General features: G+C 43.8%; 1 protein-coding gene across 10 annotated transcripts in view; it reads left to right on the plus strand.

Moving 5' to 3' along the window:
• The window catches only part of LOC132835946 (uncharacterized), a 147,088-nt gene that overhangs the window by 11,954 nt on the left and 117,204 nt on the right, over positions 1–17,930 (plus strand). For 9 of the 10 annotated variants that reach the window (XM_060855084.1, XM_060855083.1, XM_060855089.1 and 6 more), the window contains exons 3-6: positions 4,243–4,356; positions 11,255–11,317; positions 12,134–12,208; positions 17,073–17,147. In XM_060855084.1, coding sequence (XP_060711067.1) covers positions 4,243–4,356; positions 11,255–11,317; positions 12,134–12,208; positions 17,073–17,147 — 327 coding nt within the window. Of the gene's footprint in view, positions 1–4,242; positions 4,357–11,034; positions 11,123–11,254; positions 11,318–12,133; positions 12,209–17,072; positions 17,148–17,930 lie in introns of those variants that run through there. The other variant, XM_060855092.1, reaches the window with a different exon arrangement.

Consider the following 17,930-nt stretch of genomic DNA (forward strand, 5'->3'; position numbering starts at 1 on the left):
GTGTCGGTGGAAGGGTACTGTTGGGGACATCTGGAGAGGAAAAAAACGGAGGGCTTGGAGGCCCTGGTCATGGCAGATGGAGGTGTAGAGGGATTGGATATCCATGGTGAAGATGAGGCGTTGGGGGCCGGGGAAACGGAAGTCTTGGAGGAGATGGAATGCGTGTGTGGTGTCTCGAACGTTTGTTGGGAGTTCCTGGACTGGGGGGATAGGACAGTGTCAAGGTAGGTAGAGATGAGTTCAGTGCGACAGGAGCATGCTGAGACAATGGGTCAGCCAGGGTGGTCAGGCTTGTGGATTATGAGAAGGAGGTAGAACCGGGCAGTGCGGAGTTCCCGGACTAAGAGGTTGGAAGCTGTGGGTAGGAGATCTCCTGAGGTGATGAGGTTCTGTATGGTCTGGGAGATGATGGTTTGGTGATGGGGTATGGGGTCTTGGTCGAGGGGGCAGTAGGAAGAGGTGTCCTCGAGTTGGCGTTTGGCTTCGGCGGTGTTGAGGTCAGTGCGCCAGACTACCACTGCACCCCTTTTATCTGCTGGCTTGATGGTGAGGTTGGGATTGGAGCAGAGGGATTGGAGGGCTGCGCGTTGTGAGGGTGAGAAGTTGGAATGGGGGAGGGGGTAGACAGGTTGAGGCGGTTAATGTCCCGGCGGCAGTAGGAAATGAAGAGATTGAGGGCAGGTAATAGGACAGCGCACGGTGTCCAGGTGGATGCAGTATGTTGGAGATGGGCGAAGGGGTCCTCGGAAGGTGGGCGGGAGTCCTGATTGTGAAAGAAAGCAGGGAAGCGGAGGCGACGGAAGATTGTTCGACATCTCGGCGTGTATTATATTCATTGATGCGTGGACGGAGGGGAATGAAGGTGAGTCCTTTGCTGAGGACTGATCGTTCGTCCTCAGTGAGGGGGAGGTCTGGAGGGATGGTGAAAATTCGGCAGGGCTGGGAGCTGGGATCTGGTGCGGGAGTGGGGGCGGAACCTGTAACTGGAGTGGGTGTGATGGTGGGGGGAATGGGGGTGGAGTCATGAGCAGGGGTGGTGTTCCCCTCAGGGTTCTGGGGGGTGGGGATAGTGACAGTGGGGTCTGTGGGGGGGGCGTGTCAGCAGAATGCAGATGAGTGGCGTTGGTGGGGGCGGAAGTGGTGGCAGACACGGCAGTCGGGGTGGCGGAGGTCACTGAGCATGTGGCATCAGCGATGTTGTGAGGGGCAGAAGTGATGTCACGTGTGGTGCATGAGGAATTGTGAGGGGTGGAAGTGGCTGTGGAAGCGGCTATGATGGGGGCGGAAGTGACATCATTGATCTCCGTGGGGATGGTAGCTGCAGTAGCCGCATGGCTAATGGCTTCTGAGTCGTTTCCGAGGCCAGGGGAATCTTTTGGAATGCTTGAGGAACGCTGGTTATGGAGGTGGGTAGATATAAGTTTGTTGTACTCACAGTTTTTGATGTTTGAGATGGAATTGAAATACTATTTGTTGAGAGTATGAATTCTCCTGAGGATGTAGTACAGAGTGGGTCCTTTACAATTCTGAGAGAGTGTGGCCCTCAGCTGAGGCAGGGCTCATGGTAGAGAAGTTAGGTGCTGGCGCATTGCTGCGAGCGTGGAGCGGAGGATCTTGAAGGACAACTGTTGCTGGTGTTTTTGAATCTGTAGTCTGTACTGTTTGTCCTGTTCGGGTCTGAACTCTGCTGGTTTTAAGGTGGCCCTGAGTCCATATGGGATGAGTTGGTTATGGAGGCAGGCACTGAGGAAGCAAATGTGGCTGTGGTACCGAGTTTGTTTCACGACATGGTTGAAGAGCTTCAGTGCAGAGGAAATGACCTGGGAGTTGCAGTGGGAGAGGGACTCCCTGAGATTCTTATAGAGAGAGGAGGAAAACTTCTTCAAGGCAGGCATCCTTGCAAGAGGATTCGCAATAGGGTTAAAATCAATGAGGTAAAAACAATGACTGCAGATGCTGGAAACCAGATTCTGGACTAGTGGTGCTGGAAGAGCACAGCAGTTCAGGCAGCATCCAAAGTGCAGCAAAATCAACGTTTCGGGCAAAAGCCCTTCATCAGGAATAAAGGCAGTGAGCCTGAAGCGTGGAGAGATACGCTAGAGGAGGGTGGGGGTGGGGAGAAAGTAGCATAGGGTACAGCGGGTGAATGGGGGAGGGGATGAAGGTGATAGGTCAGGGAGGAGAGGGTGGAATGGATACGTGGAAAAGAAGATAGGCAGGTAGGACAAGTCCGGACAAGTCATGGGGATAGCTGGAAGTTTGGAACTAGGGTAAGGTGGGGAAGGGGAAATGAGGAAACTATTGAGGGTAGGTTAGTAAGGTTGCTGATTACACGATGGTTAGTAGAGTTGTGGATAGTGTGGAGGGCTGTTGTAGGCAGGACATTGACAAGATGCAGAACTGGGCTGTTAAGTGTCAGATGGAGTTCAGTCTGGAAAAGTGTGAAGTGATTCATTTTAGACAGTTGAATTTGAATGCAGATTACAGGCTAAAAGGCAGGAGTCTTGGCAATGTGGACAAACAAAGGTATCTTGGGCTCCAAGTCCATAGATCCCTCAAAGTTGTCACCGAAGTTGATAAGCTTGTTCAGAAGGCGTATGGTGTGTTGACTTTAATTAGCAGTGCAATTGATTTTAAGAGCCATTAGGTTATGCTGCACCTTTTATAAAGCCGTGGTTAGTCCACACTTGGAATATTATGTTCAGTTCTGGTCACCTCATTATAGGAAGAACATGGAAGCTTTGGAGAGGGTGCAGAGATTTGCCAGGATGTTGCCTGAACGGAAGGGCATGTTTTATGAAGAAAGGTTGAGAGACTGAGGGCTTTTCTCATTGGAGCGAAGAAGGATGAGAGGTGACTTGATAGAGGTGTACAAGATGATGAGAAGCACAAGTAAGGTGGATAACCAGAGACTTTTTCAAGGACGGAAATGGCTATCATGAGTCATAACTTTAAGGTGATTGGAGGAAGGTTTAGGGAAGATGTCAGAGGTAGGTTCTTTACACCATGGTGGGTGTGTGTAATGCATTTCCAGTCGTGATGGTAGAGTCAGATACATTAAGGACATTTAATCGACTCTTAGATAGGCACATGGATCACAGTAAAATGTAGGTTAGTTTGATCTAACAGGAGGACAATAGGACCTGTACTGTGCTGTACAGTTCTATGTTTGAAACATTCATTCCACCCATCACTGACTCTCAGTAGCAGCTACCATCTACAAGATGCACTGCATTAACACACCAAGACTCTTTCAAAAGCAACTTTCAAACCCATTATCTTTACAACCTTGAAGAACAAGAATAACAGATGCATGGACACACCACTACCTGCAACATCCTCAGCAAGCTACTCACCATCCTGATTTGGAAATGTATTGACATTCCTTCACTGTCACTCTAACAGCAATGTGAGTGCACCTGCTCCAGTTGACTGCAGTTGTTCAAGGAAGCAGCTAACTCATATCTTCTTAAGGGCAATTAAGATTGGATAATGAATGCTGACCCAACCAGCAGTACCTATCCCTGAGCAATTGTTGTAAACTCCCATCTCATTCACTAATGTGCTTGAGGGAAGGATAGCCTCTGTCCTTACCTTGTCTCGTCTCCACCTGTCTCAATACCTGCGGCAATGTGATTGATTCTGAACTGCCCAAAAAAATAGCCCAGAAATGAGCTCAGTTCAAGGGCAATTAAAGATGGCAAAACTATTATCCTTTCTAATAATGTCCTCATTCCAAACCAGCATAGATAATTTTAAGATTAAATGATTCATAGGGACTGGTTCCATGTTTTATTTTATTGTGCTTTTCTTATTCATTCGTGGGATATGGGCATCACTGGCTAGGCTAGCATTTATTGCCCAGCCTGAGTTGCCTTTGGGAAGGTGTTGATGAGCTGCCTTCTTGAATCTTTGCAGTCCACCTCATCACAAATCCAACCCTCCAACTTGGCACTGCCCTCTTGAACTGTCCTACCTGTTCATCTTCCTTCCCACCAATCTGCTCCACCCTCCTTTCTGATCTATGACCATCACCTCGCAACTTCATCTACCTATTACCTTCTCAGCTCCCTTCCCCAGAGTGCTAGAGGGAGCATGTTCCAGGAATTTGATGCAGTCTGTTATCAGAACAGAAAGAACATACAACTCAGAACCAAACAGAGCTTCTGAACGGGTATCTGAAGTGCCCAGTCTTGAGTTGTTGCCACTTTACATCCTCATATTGTCATTTACATTTTGCAGAACATGCTGACCAACCTTCATTGCAAGGAAAACAGCAGCCTCTGAGTTTCTACATTCTCCTGGGTCTCTCCACTCTACTGTCAACAGGAATTCTCATCGCTGGAGTCATAATGTGTACGTTTCCTTATGTTCAATGTGCAATGTGCTAAACTTATTGTGGTGCAGATTTGCTGCAGTGATGCTGTGTCCCATTCACTTAGACTCTTCATCCTATGTCCTTTAGCGCTAAAGTGATTTACTATGTAACCTTCTGAATGAGCACTCTGATAGTGAAGCAGTGAGGGGTAAAGAAGATAGAGTCATTGAGATGTACAGCACGGAAACTGACCCTTTGGTCCAATCGTCCATGCCGATCAGATATCCCAACTAATCGAATCCCACTGGCCAGGACCCAGCCCATATCACTTCAAACCTTTTCAATTTGTATACCCATCCAGATACCTTTTAAATGTTGCAATTGTACTAGCCTCCACCACTTCCTCTGGCAGCTCGTTACATACACACATCACCCTCTGTGTGAAAAAGTTGCCCCTCAGGTCTCTTATACATCTTTCTCCTCTCACCCTAAACCTATGCCCTTTACTTATTTACTCCTCCACCCCAGGGAAAATACCTTGTTTATTTATCTTATCCATGCCCCTCACGATTCTATAAACCTCCATAAGGCCATCCTTCAGCCTCCAATATTCGAGGGAAAACGGCCCCAGCCTATTCAACCTCTCCCGATAGCTCAAATTCTCCAATCCTGGAAACATCCTCGTAAGTCTTTGCTGAACCCTCTCAAGTTCCACAACATCTTTCTTATAGGAAGGAGACCAGAATTCCATGCAATGTGGCCTAACTAATGTCCTGTACAGCCGCAACATGACCTCCCAACTCCTATACTCAAAAATGCCTTCTTCACTATCCTACCTACCTGCGACTCCACTTTCAAGGAGCTATGAACCTGCACGCCAAGGTTTTTTTGTTCAGCAACACTCCTTAGGACCTTACCATTAAGTGTATAAGTCCTGCTAAGATTTGCTTTCCCAAAATGCAGCACCTCGCATTTATCTAAATTAAACTCCATCTTCCAATCCTCAGCCCATTGGCCCATCTCATCAAGATCCCATTGTAATCTGAGGCAACCTTCTTCGCTGTCCGCTACACCTCCAATTTTTGTGTCATCTGCAAACTTACTAACTATACCTCCTGTGTTCACATCCAAATCATTTATGTAAATGACGGAAAGTAGTGGACCCAGCACCAATCCTTGTGGCACTCGACTCGTCACAGGCCTCCAGTCTGAAAACCAACCCTCCGCCATCACCACCTACTGTCTTCTACCTTCGAGCCAGTTCTGTATCCAAATGGTTAGTTCTCCCTGTATTCCATGAGATCTAACCTTGCTAACCAGCCTCTCATGGGGAACTTTGTCGAACGCCTTATTGAAGTCCATGTAGAACACGTCTACCACTCTGCCCTCATTAATTCTCTGTGTTACTTCTTCAAAAAACTCAGTCAAGTTTGTGAGATATGATTTCCTGCGTACAAAGCCATGTTGACAATTGCTAATCAGTCCTTGCCTCTCGTCATCCAGCATTCCCTACATCTACGTCTTTCCTTTCATCCTGACAGGAAGGCACTGTCTTTGGACTCTCATTATCTCATTTCCGAAGGCTTCCCATTTTCCAACCGTCCCTTTACCCGCAAACATCTGCCCCAATCAACTTTTTAAAGGTCTTACCTAATATCATCGCATTTAGCTTTCCTTCAATTTCGAACTTCAACTTTTAGATCTGGTCTGTCCTTTTCCATAACTATTGTAAAACTAATAGAATTATGGTCACTGACCCCAAAGTGCTTCCCCACTAACACCTCAGTCACCTGCCCTGCCATCAGGTTTTGCACCTTCTCTCATAGGTACATCCACATACTGAATCAGAAAACAAATCTTGTATGCACTTAACAAATTCCTCTTCATCTAAACCCTGAACACTATGGCAGTCCTGGTCTATGTTTGGAAAATTAAAATTCCCTCCGTAACCAGCCTATTAATCTTACAAATTACTGAAACCTCCTTTCAGATTTGTTTCTCAATTTCCTTCTCAGTTCCACCCAAATAATTTCCCGGGATGTATTTCTGGAAATATCCTCCTTCAGCACAGCTATAATGCTATCCCTTATCAAAAACGCCAACCCCTCCTCTTCTCTTTGCCTCCCCTTCTGTCCTTCCTGTAGCATTTGTATCCTAGAACATTAAACTGCCAGTCCTGTTCATTCCTGAGCCACATTTCTGTAATTGCTGTGATATCCCAGTTCCATGCTCCTAACCATGCCCTGTTAGGCCTCTTGCATTAAAATAAATGCAGTTTAATTTATCAGTCCTACCTTGTTCCTTGCTTTGTCCCCGACTGCTCGACTCATTTCTTTTCTCAACTGTACCAGTCTCTCATTGATTTCTTTCCTCACTATGTCCCACAGTCCCACCCACCCTCTCCCAGCCTTTCTTGTTTAATTGCTCCTGAGCAGTGCCAGCAAATCTCCCTGCCAGTATATTAGTTCCCTTCCAATTCAGGTGCAATTCATCCTTCTTGTACAAATCACTTCTACCCAGAACACATTCCAATGATGCAAAAATATGAATCCTTCTCCTATACACCAGCTCCTCAGCCACGCATTCATCTGCTCTATCCTCCTATTTCTACCCTCACTATCTAGGAGCGCTGGGAGTAATCTAGATGTTGCTACCCTTGAGGACCCCCTTTTTAAACTCCTGCCTAACTCTCTATATTCTCTCTTCAGAATCTCATCCTTTTCCCTTCCTGTGTCGTTGATTCCAATGTGTACAATGATCTCTTGCTGGTCCCTCTCCCCTTTGAGAACATTCTGCACCCTCTCTGAGACATCAGTGATCCTGACACCAGGGGGCAATACCATTCTGATTTTTTTGCTGCTGACCACAGAAATGTCTCTCTGTGCCTCTGACTAGAGAGTCCCATAATGCAATTGATCGCTCTGAACCCAATGTACCCCTCATTACATTAGAGCCTGTCTTTTTACCAGAAACTTGGCTCTTCCTGCTACATTGAGAAAGTGAGGACTGCAGATGCTGGAGATTAGAGCTGAAAATGTGTTGCTGGAAAAGCGCAGCAGGTCAGGCAGCATCCAAGGAGCAGGAGAATCGACGTTTCGGGCATGAGCCCTTCTTCAGGAAGGGCTCATGCCCGAAACGTTGATCCTCCTGCTCCTTGGATGCTGCCTGATCTGCTGCGCTTTTCCAGAAACACATTTTCAGCTCTTACTGCTACATGCCCCTGAGAATCCATCACCCTGTACGTTTTCCAAAACAGCATACTTGTTTGAAATGGGGATAGCCACAGAAGACTCCTGCACTACCTACCTACCTCTCTCACCTTTCCTGGAGTTAACCATTCGCCCAGTAGTCTGCATTCCTGTTACTCCTTCCAAAGTGAATCACCTCACAGTTTTCTGCATTAAACTCCGTTTGCTACCTCTCAGCCCTGCTCTGCAGCTTACCTAAGTCCCTCTGTAATCTCCAACATCCTTCCACACTGTCCCCAACTATACTGACCTTAGTGACATCCGCAAATTTACTAATCCATCCTTCTACGCCTTCATCCAGGTTGTTTATAAAAATAACAAACAACAGTGGCCCCAAAACAGATCCTTGTACCAGTGGCTTTTTTCCCTTCCAATAACTGCCATCCATCACTGCCTCATTCCTCATTGCCTGTAACTGTCGCTCCAACCGATCCATTTGATTTGACAGGATTCGCAAGCAACGGCATTTATTGCAAATACAATCCTCAGTAACACGTAAACACTTCCTAAACTCCCACATCCGACAAGGAGAGTATATCACTCTACTAAAGGCTATTTTTGCATCTTCCAATCTACAGACTCAAAATAGCACTGCCTGATTCCTCAACATAACATTGCTCCAGGCTAACTTATTAATTATATGTTTTATTGAGATTTGTCTCTGAAATCTTAAGTATTAAGAACCCATTCTACTCACTATTGTAGATTTATAGCAAGGCTATACTTAAAACTATTTACTTCACTGTTTCTCTGCTCAAGGACTTAAGTGAACACTTCAAGTAACAGTCGATCTCCTTAACCAGTGACAGATCAAAATTGAGAAAGAATCTGAGCCTGGGCAGGGGGTGGAGTCAAATTGAGAGGAAAGGAAACTGGACAAGAGTGAAGAAAAGTGCAACAGATGAAAATAAAGAAAATATTTGTTTAAAATGGTAACTTTTCTGCTCCATTGGGCAGCTCAGTGGTTAACACTGCTGCCTCACAGTGCCAGAGATACGTGTTCAATTCCCACCTCAGGAGCTGTCTGTGTGGAGTTTGCAAATTCTCCCTGTGTCTGCGTGGGTTTCCTCTGGGTGCTCCAGTTTCCTCCCACAGTCCAAAAATGTGCAGGTTAGGTGAATTGGCTGTGCTAAATTGCCCGTAGTGTTAGGTGAAGGAGTAAATGTAGGGGATTGGGTCTGGATGGGTTGCTTTTCGGAGAGTGGGTGTGGACTTGTTGGGCCGAAGGGCCTGTTTCCACACTGTAAATAATCTAATCTAGTTAACATAGCAATGTCAGTAATTCTTATTGGTACTTCCAGTCAGGAGGATCGTAAACTGGCAATGCTAATTCAGACAGTGCAGATCATCGAACATAGAACATTATAGCGCAATACAGGCCCTTCGGTCCTCGATATTGCACCGCCCTGTGAAACCAATCTGAAGCCCATCTACCCTACACTATTCCATTATCATCCTTATGCCTATCCAATGACCATTTAACTGCCCTTAAAGTTAGCAAGTCTTCAACTGTTGCAGGCAGTGCATTCCACGCCCCTACTACTCTCTGAGTATAGAAACTACCTCTGACATCTGTCCTATTTCGATCACCCTTCAGTTTGAAGATATGTCCCCTCGTGCTAGCCATCACCATCCGAGGAAAAAGGCTCTCTCATTGTCCACCCGATCTAACCCTCTGATTATCTTCTGTCTCAATTAAGTCACATCTCAATTTTCTTCTCTCTAACGAAAACAGCCTCAAGTCCCTCAACGTTTCCTCATATGACCTTCCCTCCATACCAGGCAACATCCTCATGAATCTCCTCTGCACCCTTTCCAAAGCTTCCACATCCTTCCTATGATGTGGCACGGTGGCACAGTGGTTAGCACAGCTGCCTCACAGCGCCTGAGACCCGGGTTCAATTCCCGACTCAGGCGACTGACTGTGTGGAGTCAGTCTTTGGAGGGTGGGTGTGGCCTTGTTGGGTCAAATGGCCTGTTTCCACACTAAAGAATCTATGATTCTAGACCATAGGAGCAGGACATTGGCTAGGGATCCTGCAGCAAGTAGCTCACTTTCTGACTCGCCAAAGTCTGTCCAACAAATGTCTAAGACACAAGTCAAGAGTGTTATGAAATAACCCTCACTTGCCTGCATATGTTGCTCTCCATCTTGATGCCATTTCAGACAAAGCAACCTGGCATCACAACCACCACCCTCAACATTTTCTCCCTCCATCACCAATGCTCAGTGGCAACATGTGTACCATCTACAAGATGCACTGCAGCAACTTGCCAAGGCTCAACAGTACTTTTTCAAATTATAAGTCACAGGACGAAGTAGTCTGATCAACCCATCCATATCCCCGACCCTCTAAAAAGATGAGAGCAGCAGATAAGAGGAACATCACCTCCTGCAGGCCACACACCCTCCTGACTTAGAGTCATAGAGATGTACAGCATGGAAACAGACTCTTCGGTCCAACCCATCCATGCCGACCAGATATCCCAACCCAACCTAGTCCCACCTGTCAGCATCCGGCCCATATCCCTCCAAACACTTCCTATTCATAAACCCATCCAAATGCCTCTTAAATGTTGCAATTGTACCAGCCTCTACCACAACCTCTGGCAGCTCATTCCATACACGTACCACCCTCTGCGTGAAAAAGTTGCCCCTTAGGTCTCTCTTATATCTTTCCCCTTTCACCCTAAACCTATGCCCTCTAGTTCAGGACTCCCCGACCCCAGGGAAAAGACTTTGTCTATTTATCCTATCCATTCCCCTCATAATTTTGTAAATCTCTATAAGGTCACCCTTCAGCCTCCGCGGTCCAGGGAAAACAGCCCCGGCCTGTTCAACCTCTCCCCTGTAGCTCAGATCCTCCAACCCTGGCAACATCCTTGTAAACCTTTTCTGAGCCCATTCAAGTTTCACAACATCTTTCTGATAGGAAGGAGAACTTGAAAATATATCACCATTTCCTTCACTGAAGATGCTGAAATTGTCTCTTTAATGACACCGTGGGTTTATCTATCGCAAATAGACTGCAGTGATTCAAGAAGGCAGCTCACCATCATCTTCTCCAAGGCAATTAGAGATGGGCAATAAAACTGGCTGAGCCACCTATGCTCATGTCTCTCAAATTAATTTATAAAACATCAGCATGTCTCTTATCCAAGAGTTCTGAAAGCTACAGCTGAGCCCTTAAAACACAGTATGCAATCTAATTGTTAAAAAATGATTAAATATGTTAAACAGCAACAAAATCAGGGAGGTTCATTGCAGCAGATTCATTAGAACCTCAGAGAAGACCATTTAATTTTACTGACAGCATAGAATGCACCAAATGGTAGATACTTCCTTGAATCCCACATAATATTCCTCTTTGTCTTCCTGTTCCTACCCCTTTCTCCATTCTCTCTCCATTACCCTCTACCTCCTCCCCTTCTCTACTATGTCCTTGGGCTCCACTCCAAATGTTTAAGAGAATCTCACTCAACAGCTGCCCAGCTAGCTTTCTGAAAATATCAAGTTCACATTGAGTGAAGCAAGAAGACAGGGACACTGGAGCGGGTAAGTGAGTGCCCTCATCTGCTTAAGCAACTAAGTAGTTTGTTCCACGTGGGTGGAATTTAAATGAAAGGGGGTAGTGGTTACCTCAAAGGCTTTGCTGGGATGCTTTCTGAAGTATTTTTCCCATTTCAGTCACACAGATGTTCAACGAAATGAGGAAATCGCAATTGGAACTTAGCATGATGCAGAATAGCAGTAAGTGTTGAATCCCAATAGAAAGAATACACCATATTCCAGGTTCCCTTTATTGTCTGGGTGAGAAGTGTTACTGTAGAATTTTCTCATTGCCACTGATTTCTTACCCTAAATCTATGACCCCTAGTTATAGACCTTTCGACCAGAAGGAATAGGATCATAGCTTTGTGATTCAGTGTGCCTAGTTGTTATTGGGAATATCAAGTTAATGTTCCTATCAGCCATGTAAGGTTCCTAAGAGGAACCTGGCTACATATGTCACCCAAGGTGATCTTTCACAAAAAATAAGCACACGGTTTTGCAGTAATTGTTGAATATTAAAATACATATATCTAAACCTCAGTTTCATCACAATACAGGGATGTAAAATATCTTGTTACCTATTCTCCCCTGAGCTGACTGCATGGAGCCCCAAAACAAGAAGAAATGGATTAAGGAAAGACAGGAGTGGATGTTATGTTCTCAGAATACAGAGGTGCTCTTTCTATTCTGAAGAAACTATGCAACTGCCTAATATGAAAATACATCCTAACTTTCTTCAGATGAACAGATAAAATCAGAGGCTGATAGAAGATAGCCACAATGGCCACTGGAGACTTGCTCTAAAATGACTTTTAAGAAATATCTCACAGAAGGAGATGGTGAGGGTTGAGGCAGTGTATCAGAGTGTGAAGCCTCGATGACTGAAAGCACGATCTGGTGGTATACGGATTGATAGAGTGCTCAAAGTCAGGACCAGAGAAGTGGAGAATTTGAGGGAGTCTGAAGGAGGTATGATGCATAGAAAATATACTAACACTGTTCTTCACATCCTAGTGGCTCAGATGTTCACCGAAATGAAAAACTCAAAGTCTGACTTCAAAATGGATCGCTCCCAGATGAAAAACAAAAGTAAGTTCTAGACTTGGCAAAGTAAGTTCAAAAAAACTATTTCTTCTGTAATTAAAATGGAAAAATTATCCTCTTATTTTCCTTTTATTACTGCTTTTAAAAACCCTCACAATTTCCTTCCATCTGATCTAATGATATGTTTTTATATTCTCTTCAACTTGTTACCTACTCACTATACCTCCCTTACTTGCCTGAATCATCTTTTGCCCAAACGTTTATGTCTCCTATCTGAGTGTCTGCCTGGTTTTGACTTATCTGTTTGGGCATAGAATTTTAATCTTTGTAGTAACCCATTGTCTTATCCAAAACTTAACTGAAGGTTCCTTCCTGCCAATCTGTTTATAAATTGTTCTCTCCAGTTACTTTAAGTCACGCCCATTTATCTGTTTCTGATATTTCTAATTTTTTGTTCTCATCTCCCAATCTTCCACATGTCTGTTTTCTGCTCTGTAAGAAAAGTGCGCGTAAATCATTTAGTATAATTCAAAAATGTTATGCTTTCCAACATCTTCTGTTACATATTTGCCAGATTTCACTACCCATAGAAACCAGTGTGCCGAACCCTAAAGCAGAGGTTACAATCGCCATTTCTTCCTCCATTCCAAATTGTTTTATTTCCTCTTCTTGACCTTGGAATCATATAATACAATATAGTCCCTTCAGTCCATTGAGTCTGTACAACCAAAAATACACTACATTAGTACCACTTTCCCGCACTAGGCTTGAATATTATGAAACTTCAAATGCTGCTTCAAATAACTTTTTAAAGGTTGTGAGGTTTCCCACCTCAACTACCCTCCCATGCAGTGTATTCTAGACCACCACCACTCTGAGTGAAAGTTTGTTTAAAAACCTCTCTAAGCCTTTTACTTCAACATAATGCCTGCTTATTGAGCCTTCGATGAAGGAGAATAACTGCTTTCTATCACCTTGTCCATGCCTCTCAGAATCTTATACACCTCTAACAGGTCCTCCCTCAACCTTTTCTGCTTCAAAGAAACAACCAAGCTTATCCAGCCTCTTTTCATTAGCTGAAATACTCCCTTCTAGGCAATGTCCTGGTGTATCTCTACACTCCCTACAGTGCAATCATATCCTTGTAGTGTGGTAATCAGAACTGCACACAGTACTCCAGTTGCCGAACCAAAGTTCTATATATCTCAAACATAACCTCCCTAACTGCTTCTTGTATCAATCTGTTCACACATCTCTCAATCCATCTTCTCAAGTTTTGTACTTGCATCTTCCTCCCAAGTAAAGACAGATGTGAAATACTCACTTTCCAATGTCATCTTGCTTAAAACATAGATTGACCCCTTTGTCCCTCATAAGCCCTATTCTTTCCCCGGTTCTTCTCTTGATTATGCTTGAAGAGTATCTTGGGATTCTCCTTAATCTTGCCAGCCGGCTTTTCCTCATATTTCCTCTGGCCTCTCCTACTTGCTTTTTTTGAGCTACCCCTCCTCTTCCACTACTCCTCTAGGGCCTCCATTGTTTTGCTCCTTTTCCACTTGTTATACTTCTCTCTTTTCTTTTTTAACCAGCCCTGAATATTCTTAGACTTCCATGGTTCTCTGGATTTGTTGCTCACCCATTTCACCTTAAAGAGAACATGTTAGGCATATAATTCCCCAGTGTATTTTTGAACACCTCCCACTGTTTTTCTGTAGACTTATCATCAAGTATTTGTTTTCAATTTCTACCTTGGCTAGCTTGCCTTATTTTAATAAAATCTGCCTTACCCTCATCCAAAAAAACTTTCTTTCCGGCCATCTTTCTTCTTTCCCAAAACAAACTTAACATGTACAGTGCCATAGTTGCAATCACTAAAATGCTTCCCCACTGTCATCTCGATCACCTATCTAGTTTTGTTACCCAGAATTAGGTTCAGTAGTGTACATTCCTTGTGGAACCATTTACATATTAATATTAAAAACTTTCCTGTATACATTTGAAGAACATAACCTTATTCATTCTTTTCAATGAATCTTCAGGCTCCCCCCATATACTCACCCCACCCTGAGATTTGTAATACCCTTAAAATACACCCCCAACACCAGCAAAGTGCATTGAATCCCATCTATTTGTGCAGAAGATTTATACATTCCAATCTTTCTCCTCCCATATTGTTTTCTCCTGCTATTCCTCCAGACACTGATATGCTTAGATCTTAATTTTTGGGCAGTACGTTAGCTCAGTGGTTAGCACTGCTGTCTCACAGCACCAGGGTCCCAGGTTCGATTCCAGCCTTGGGTGACTGTCTGTGTGGAGTTTGCACATTCTCCCCGTGTCTGCATGGGTTTCCTCCGGGTGCTCCGGTTTCCTCCCACAGTCCAAAGGTGTGCAGGTCAGGTGAAATGGCCATGCTAAATTGCCCATAGCAATAGGTGCATTAGTCAAAGAGGGTAGTGGGTCTAGTTAGGTTATTCTTCGGAGGGTCGGTGTGAACTGGTTGGGCAGAAGGGCCTGTTTCCACATTGTAGGGTATCTAATCTAATCTAATAGCATAAAAGTAAGCCATTTAGCCCATCGTGTCCATGCCTATCAACAATCATCTGACTACACATTCTATTTTCCAGCTTCTGGCCCATAGCCTTGGAGGGTATGGCAACACAAGTGAATATCTAAGTAATGCTCCAATGTTGCTAGAGTTTCTGACTCATCCACTCTTTCAAGTAGTGATTTCCAGCCTCCCATCACTTTCTGAGTGAAAATATTTCTCCTCATCCCTTTATTAATCTTCTGCCTTTTAACTTAAATCTATGCTGCCTGGTTAATGTCGCCTCAACTAATGGAAAAAAAACCTTTCTATCCACCCTGTCTGTGACCTTCATAATCTGATACACCTCTAGCAGGATCCCTCTCAACCACCACTGCTGCAAGGAAAACAGCCAATTACATAGAAAATAGAAGCAGGAGTAGGACATTCAGCCCTTCAGGCTTCTTCCATTATTCAGTATAATCCAATTTAGTACTCAGTTCCTGTTTTTTCCTCATACGTTTGATCCCTTTAGCCCTAAAAACAATATCTAACTGCTTGAAAACACTCAACGGTTTGGTCCTAAATGGCCCATGATGCATCATTAACCTGTGACCCCGTGTCTGAACTCCCTGGTCATCAGGAGCATACTGTTTAGTCTCGATAGAATTTTATAGACTTCTATGAGTTCACCCCTCATTCTTCTAAATGTTAGGGAATATAGATCTCACCTATCCAGTTTTTCTTCATACATCAGTGCCCCCAGGAATCAGTCTGGTAAACTCTCTCCAGAGTCAAAACATCCTTCAGATTAGGAGATCAGAACTGCACACAATACTGCAGTGGTCTCAGTATGGCCCTGTACAATTGTAGCAAGAAATCATTGTTCCGTGCTTGAATCCTATCGTTATTAAGGCCAACACACCACTTGCTTCCTTCACTGAATGTTGTACACCCCTAGGCTCAACAAATTTTTCTTGACAGTTCAGATTCTCTAGTCCAGGCGATATTCTGGTAAATCACCTCTGCATCTTGTCTAGTCTTCCTTATAATGTGGCAATCAGCACACATCACTATTTTTGACTCAACATTTTATGCAGTTCCAGGATAATCTTCCTATTCTTGTGTTCTGTGCCTCAGCTAATAAATCCCATATTTCTTCTTACCACCTTATCTACTTACCTCCTGTTTCATTTGGGCATCTGTGGATGTGCACACCAAGGTCCCTCTGATCTTCAGTACATTCCAGAGTCCTACCGTTCATTGTGTAATCCCTTACCTTGTTAACTTTTCCCAAGTGCATTACCTCACAGTTTTCTGGGTCAAATTCCATTTGTCACCATTCTGCCCTTCTGACCAGCAGTGGCACGTGTATATTCTCCAGCAGTTTACAACTATCCTCCTTACTATTTACTGCTCAACCAATTTTCACATCATTCCTGAACCTCTTGATTATCCAATTCCCCCACTCAATCAAGTTCAGCAAGGGTCCCAGCACTAAGCTTTATGGAATCCTACTTAAAACAGACTTCCATTTACAGAAACATCCCTTACCATTACACTCTATTTCCTGCCTCTGCAAATTTTGAATCCCATGTGCCATTTTGCCTTGTATCCCATTCACTCTTACTTTCTTGACCAGTTTCCGTGAGAGATCTTACCAGAAGCCTTGCTAATTTCCATGTAGATTACTTCAAATGCATTACATACAGCAACATCTCTGGTTGCGTCCTCAAAGTATTCAGTCAAATTTGTCCATCAAACCTTCCCTTAACAAATGCATGCTTTCTCTGTTTAATCAGTGTCTCTCGTCCTGAACATATATTTTGTCTCTTGGAATTATTTTTTATAACTCTCCCACTACTGAGGTTAGGCTGATGATCCTATAATTGCTTTGTCTATTCCTTCCACCTTTTTTTAGTTATAGTTCAGCTATAACAGTTCTCCAGTTCCCAAGCACCTTCCCCCCAATGACCAAGAAGATTTAAAATTTATTGCCAGGGCCCCTAATACTTCTTCCTTGCATTTCGCAACAGCTTAGGATAAATCTAATTTAGACCTAATCCACGAATGTTTCTTTCAAAATATATATCTGTTGAAATGCATTCTTGCAATATACAACTGTCCCGCATATACTTCCCCTATGTACAACTTCTCCATTTTTTTCGCACAGAACCCACTGATATTTACTCCTGTCTGTGTATATATACCTGATATGTGTCTTCACTTCAGTACAAAAAGATGAAATGTCAAATACATCAAACAATTTTGATTTAGATGTGGTAAATTTGAATTGTTATGCCTCCAAATCTGTATTGAACACAGAGATTAGTAGGGAAGATAGTTTCTCTGGGGATCAGAACAAAATATTTATTTCCATTTCAGTTACCCAGATGTTCAGTGAAATAAACAACTCCCAGACTGACATCAAGACAGAACTGTCACGAATGAAGGATGACAGTAAGTGTGACAATAAAACAAGTGTTTGCATCTCCAACAAATTATCTGTATCACTGTCCCTGTCAAGTGAGCTCCCTAGATTGTCAACCTGAGATAGTCTAATGTTCTTTCTCACCGAATGTCAAAAAGAGATTCCAAGCTTTTCCTGACAATGAGGTACCCAGAGTGTAAGTAATGTTATTGGGAAGCAGCAACATCAGCAGGGCCCCAGCTGCTCGACTGAGCTGTACTACAAGACAGCTTTTCAAAGCCCTGCACTAATTAGGAGCAAAAGAATGGAGTAGATGGATCCTACTGTTGTTTCTTGGCGATTGGAAATCGCCAAAGAGGTAAAGCTGGGATTATGTGTATTGCTCACAACAATTGAACAACGCTTTGGAGCTAACACAGCTTATGTGAAAAATGTAGAAACTGAGAAGGTTTACTGAGTAGAAAGAATCTACTTCGCCTATGTGTATGCATCTGCTGAAAGACAAGCCATCCACTCTCCCCCCAACTTTCTAACATTGACCTTTGGCCTGGCTGTTAGCTATTGTTCAGTAATATTGGGTGCAATCTCTATGGCAATTCCTCTACCAATTAGAATCCACTTACCAACCAATCAGCACTCTCCTTTTCTACAGTATAAATATCCTCTTGGAATTGGTACTCCTTACGAATTGTCCTGTTGAGTGTAAGATGAAAAGTTGTAGCACAATGTCTTTTTCAGCAATACTCATTACAGTAATGCTGATTCGCCATGTACACAACCAAACTCTACGATACAGGCAATTCTGATCAAAA

Source organism: Hemiscyllium ocellatum, chromosome 45, assembly GCF_020745735.1.
Source record: "Hemiscyllium ocellatum isolate sHemOce1 chromosome 45, sHemOce1.pat.X.cur, whole genome shotgun sequence".
Classification (NCBI taxonomy): domain Eukaryota; kingdom Metazoa; phylum Chordata; class Chondrichthyes; order Orectolobiformes; family Hemiscylliidae; genus Hemiscyllium; species Hemiscyllium ocellatum.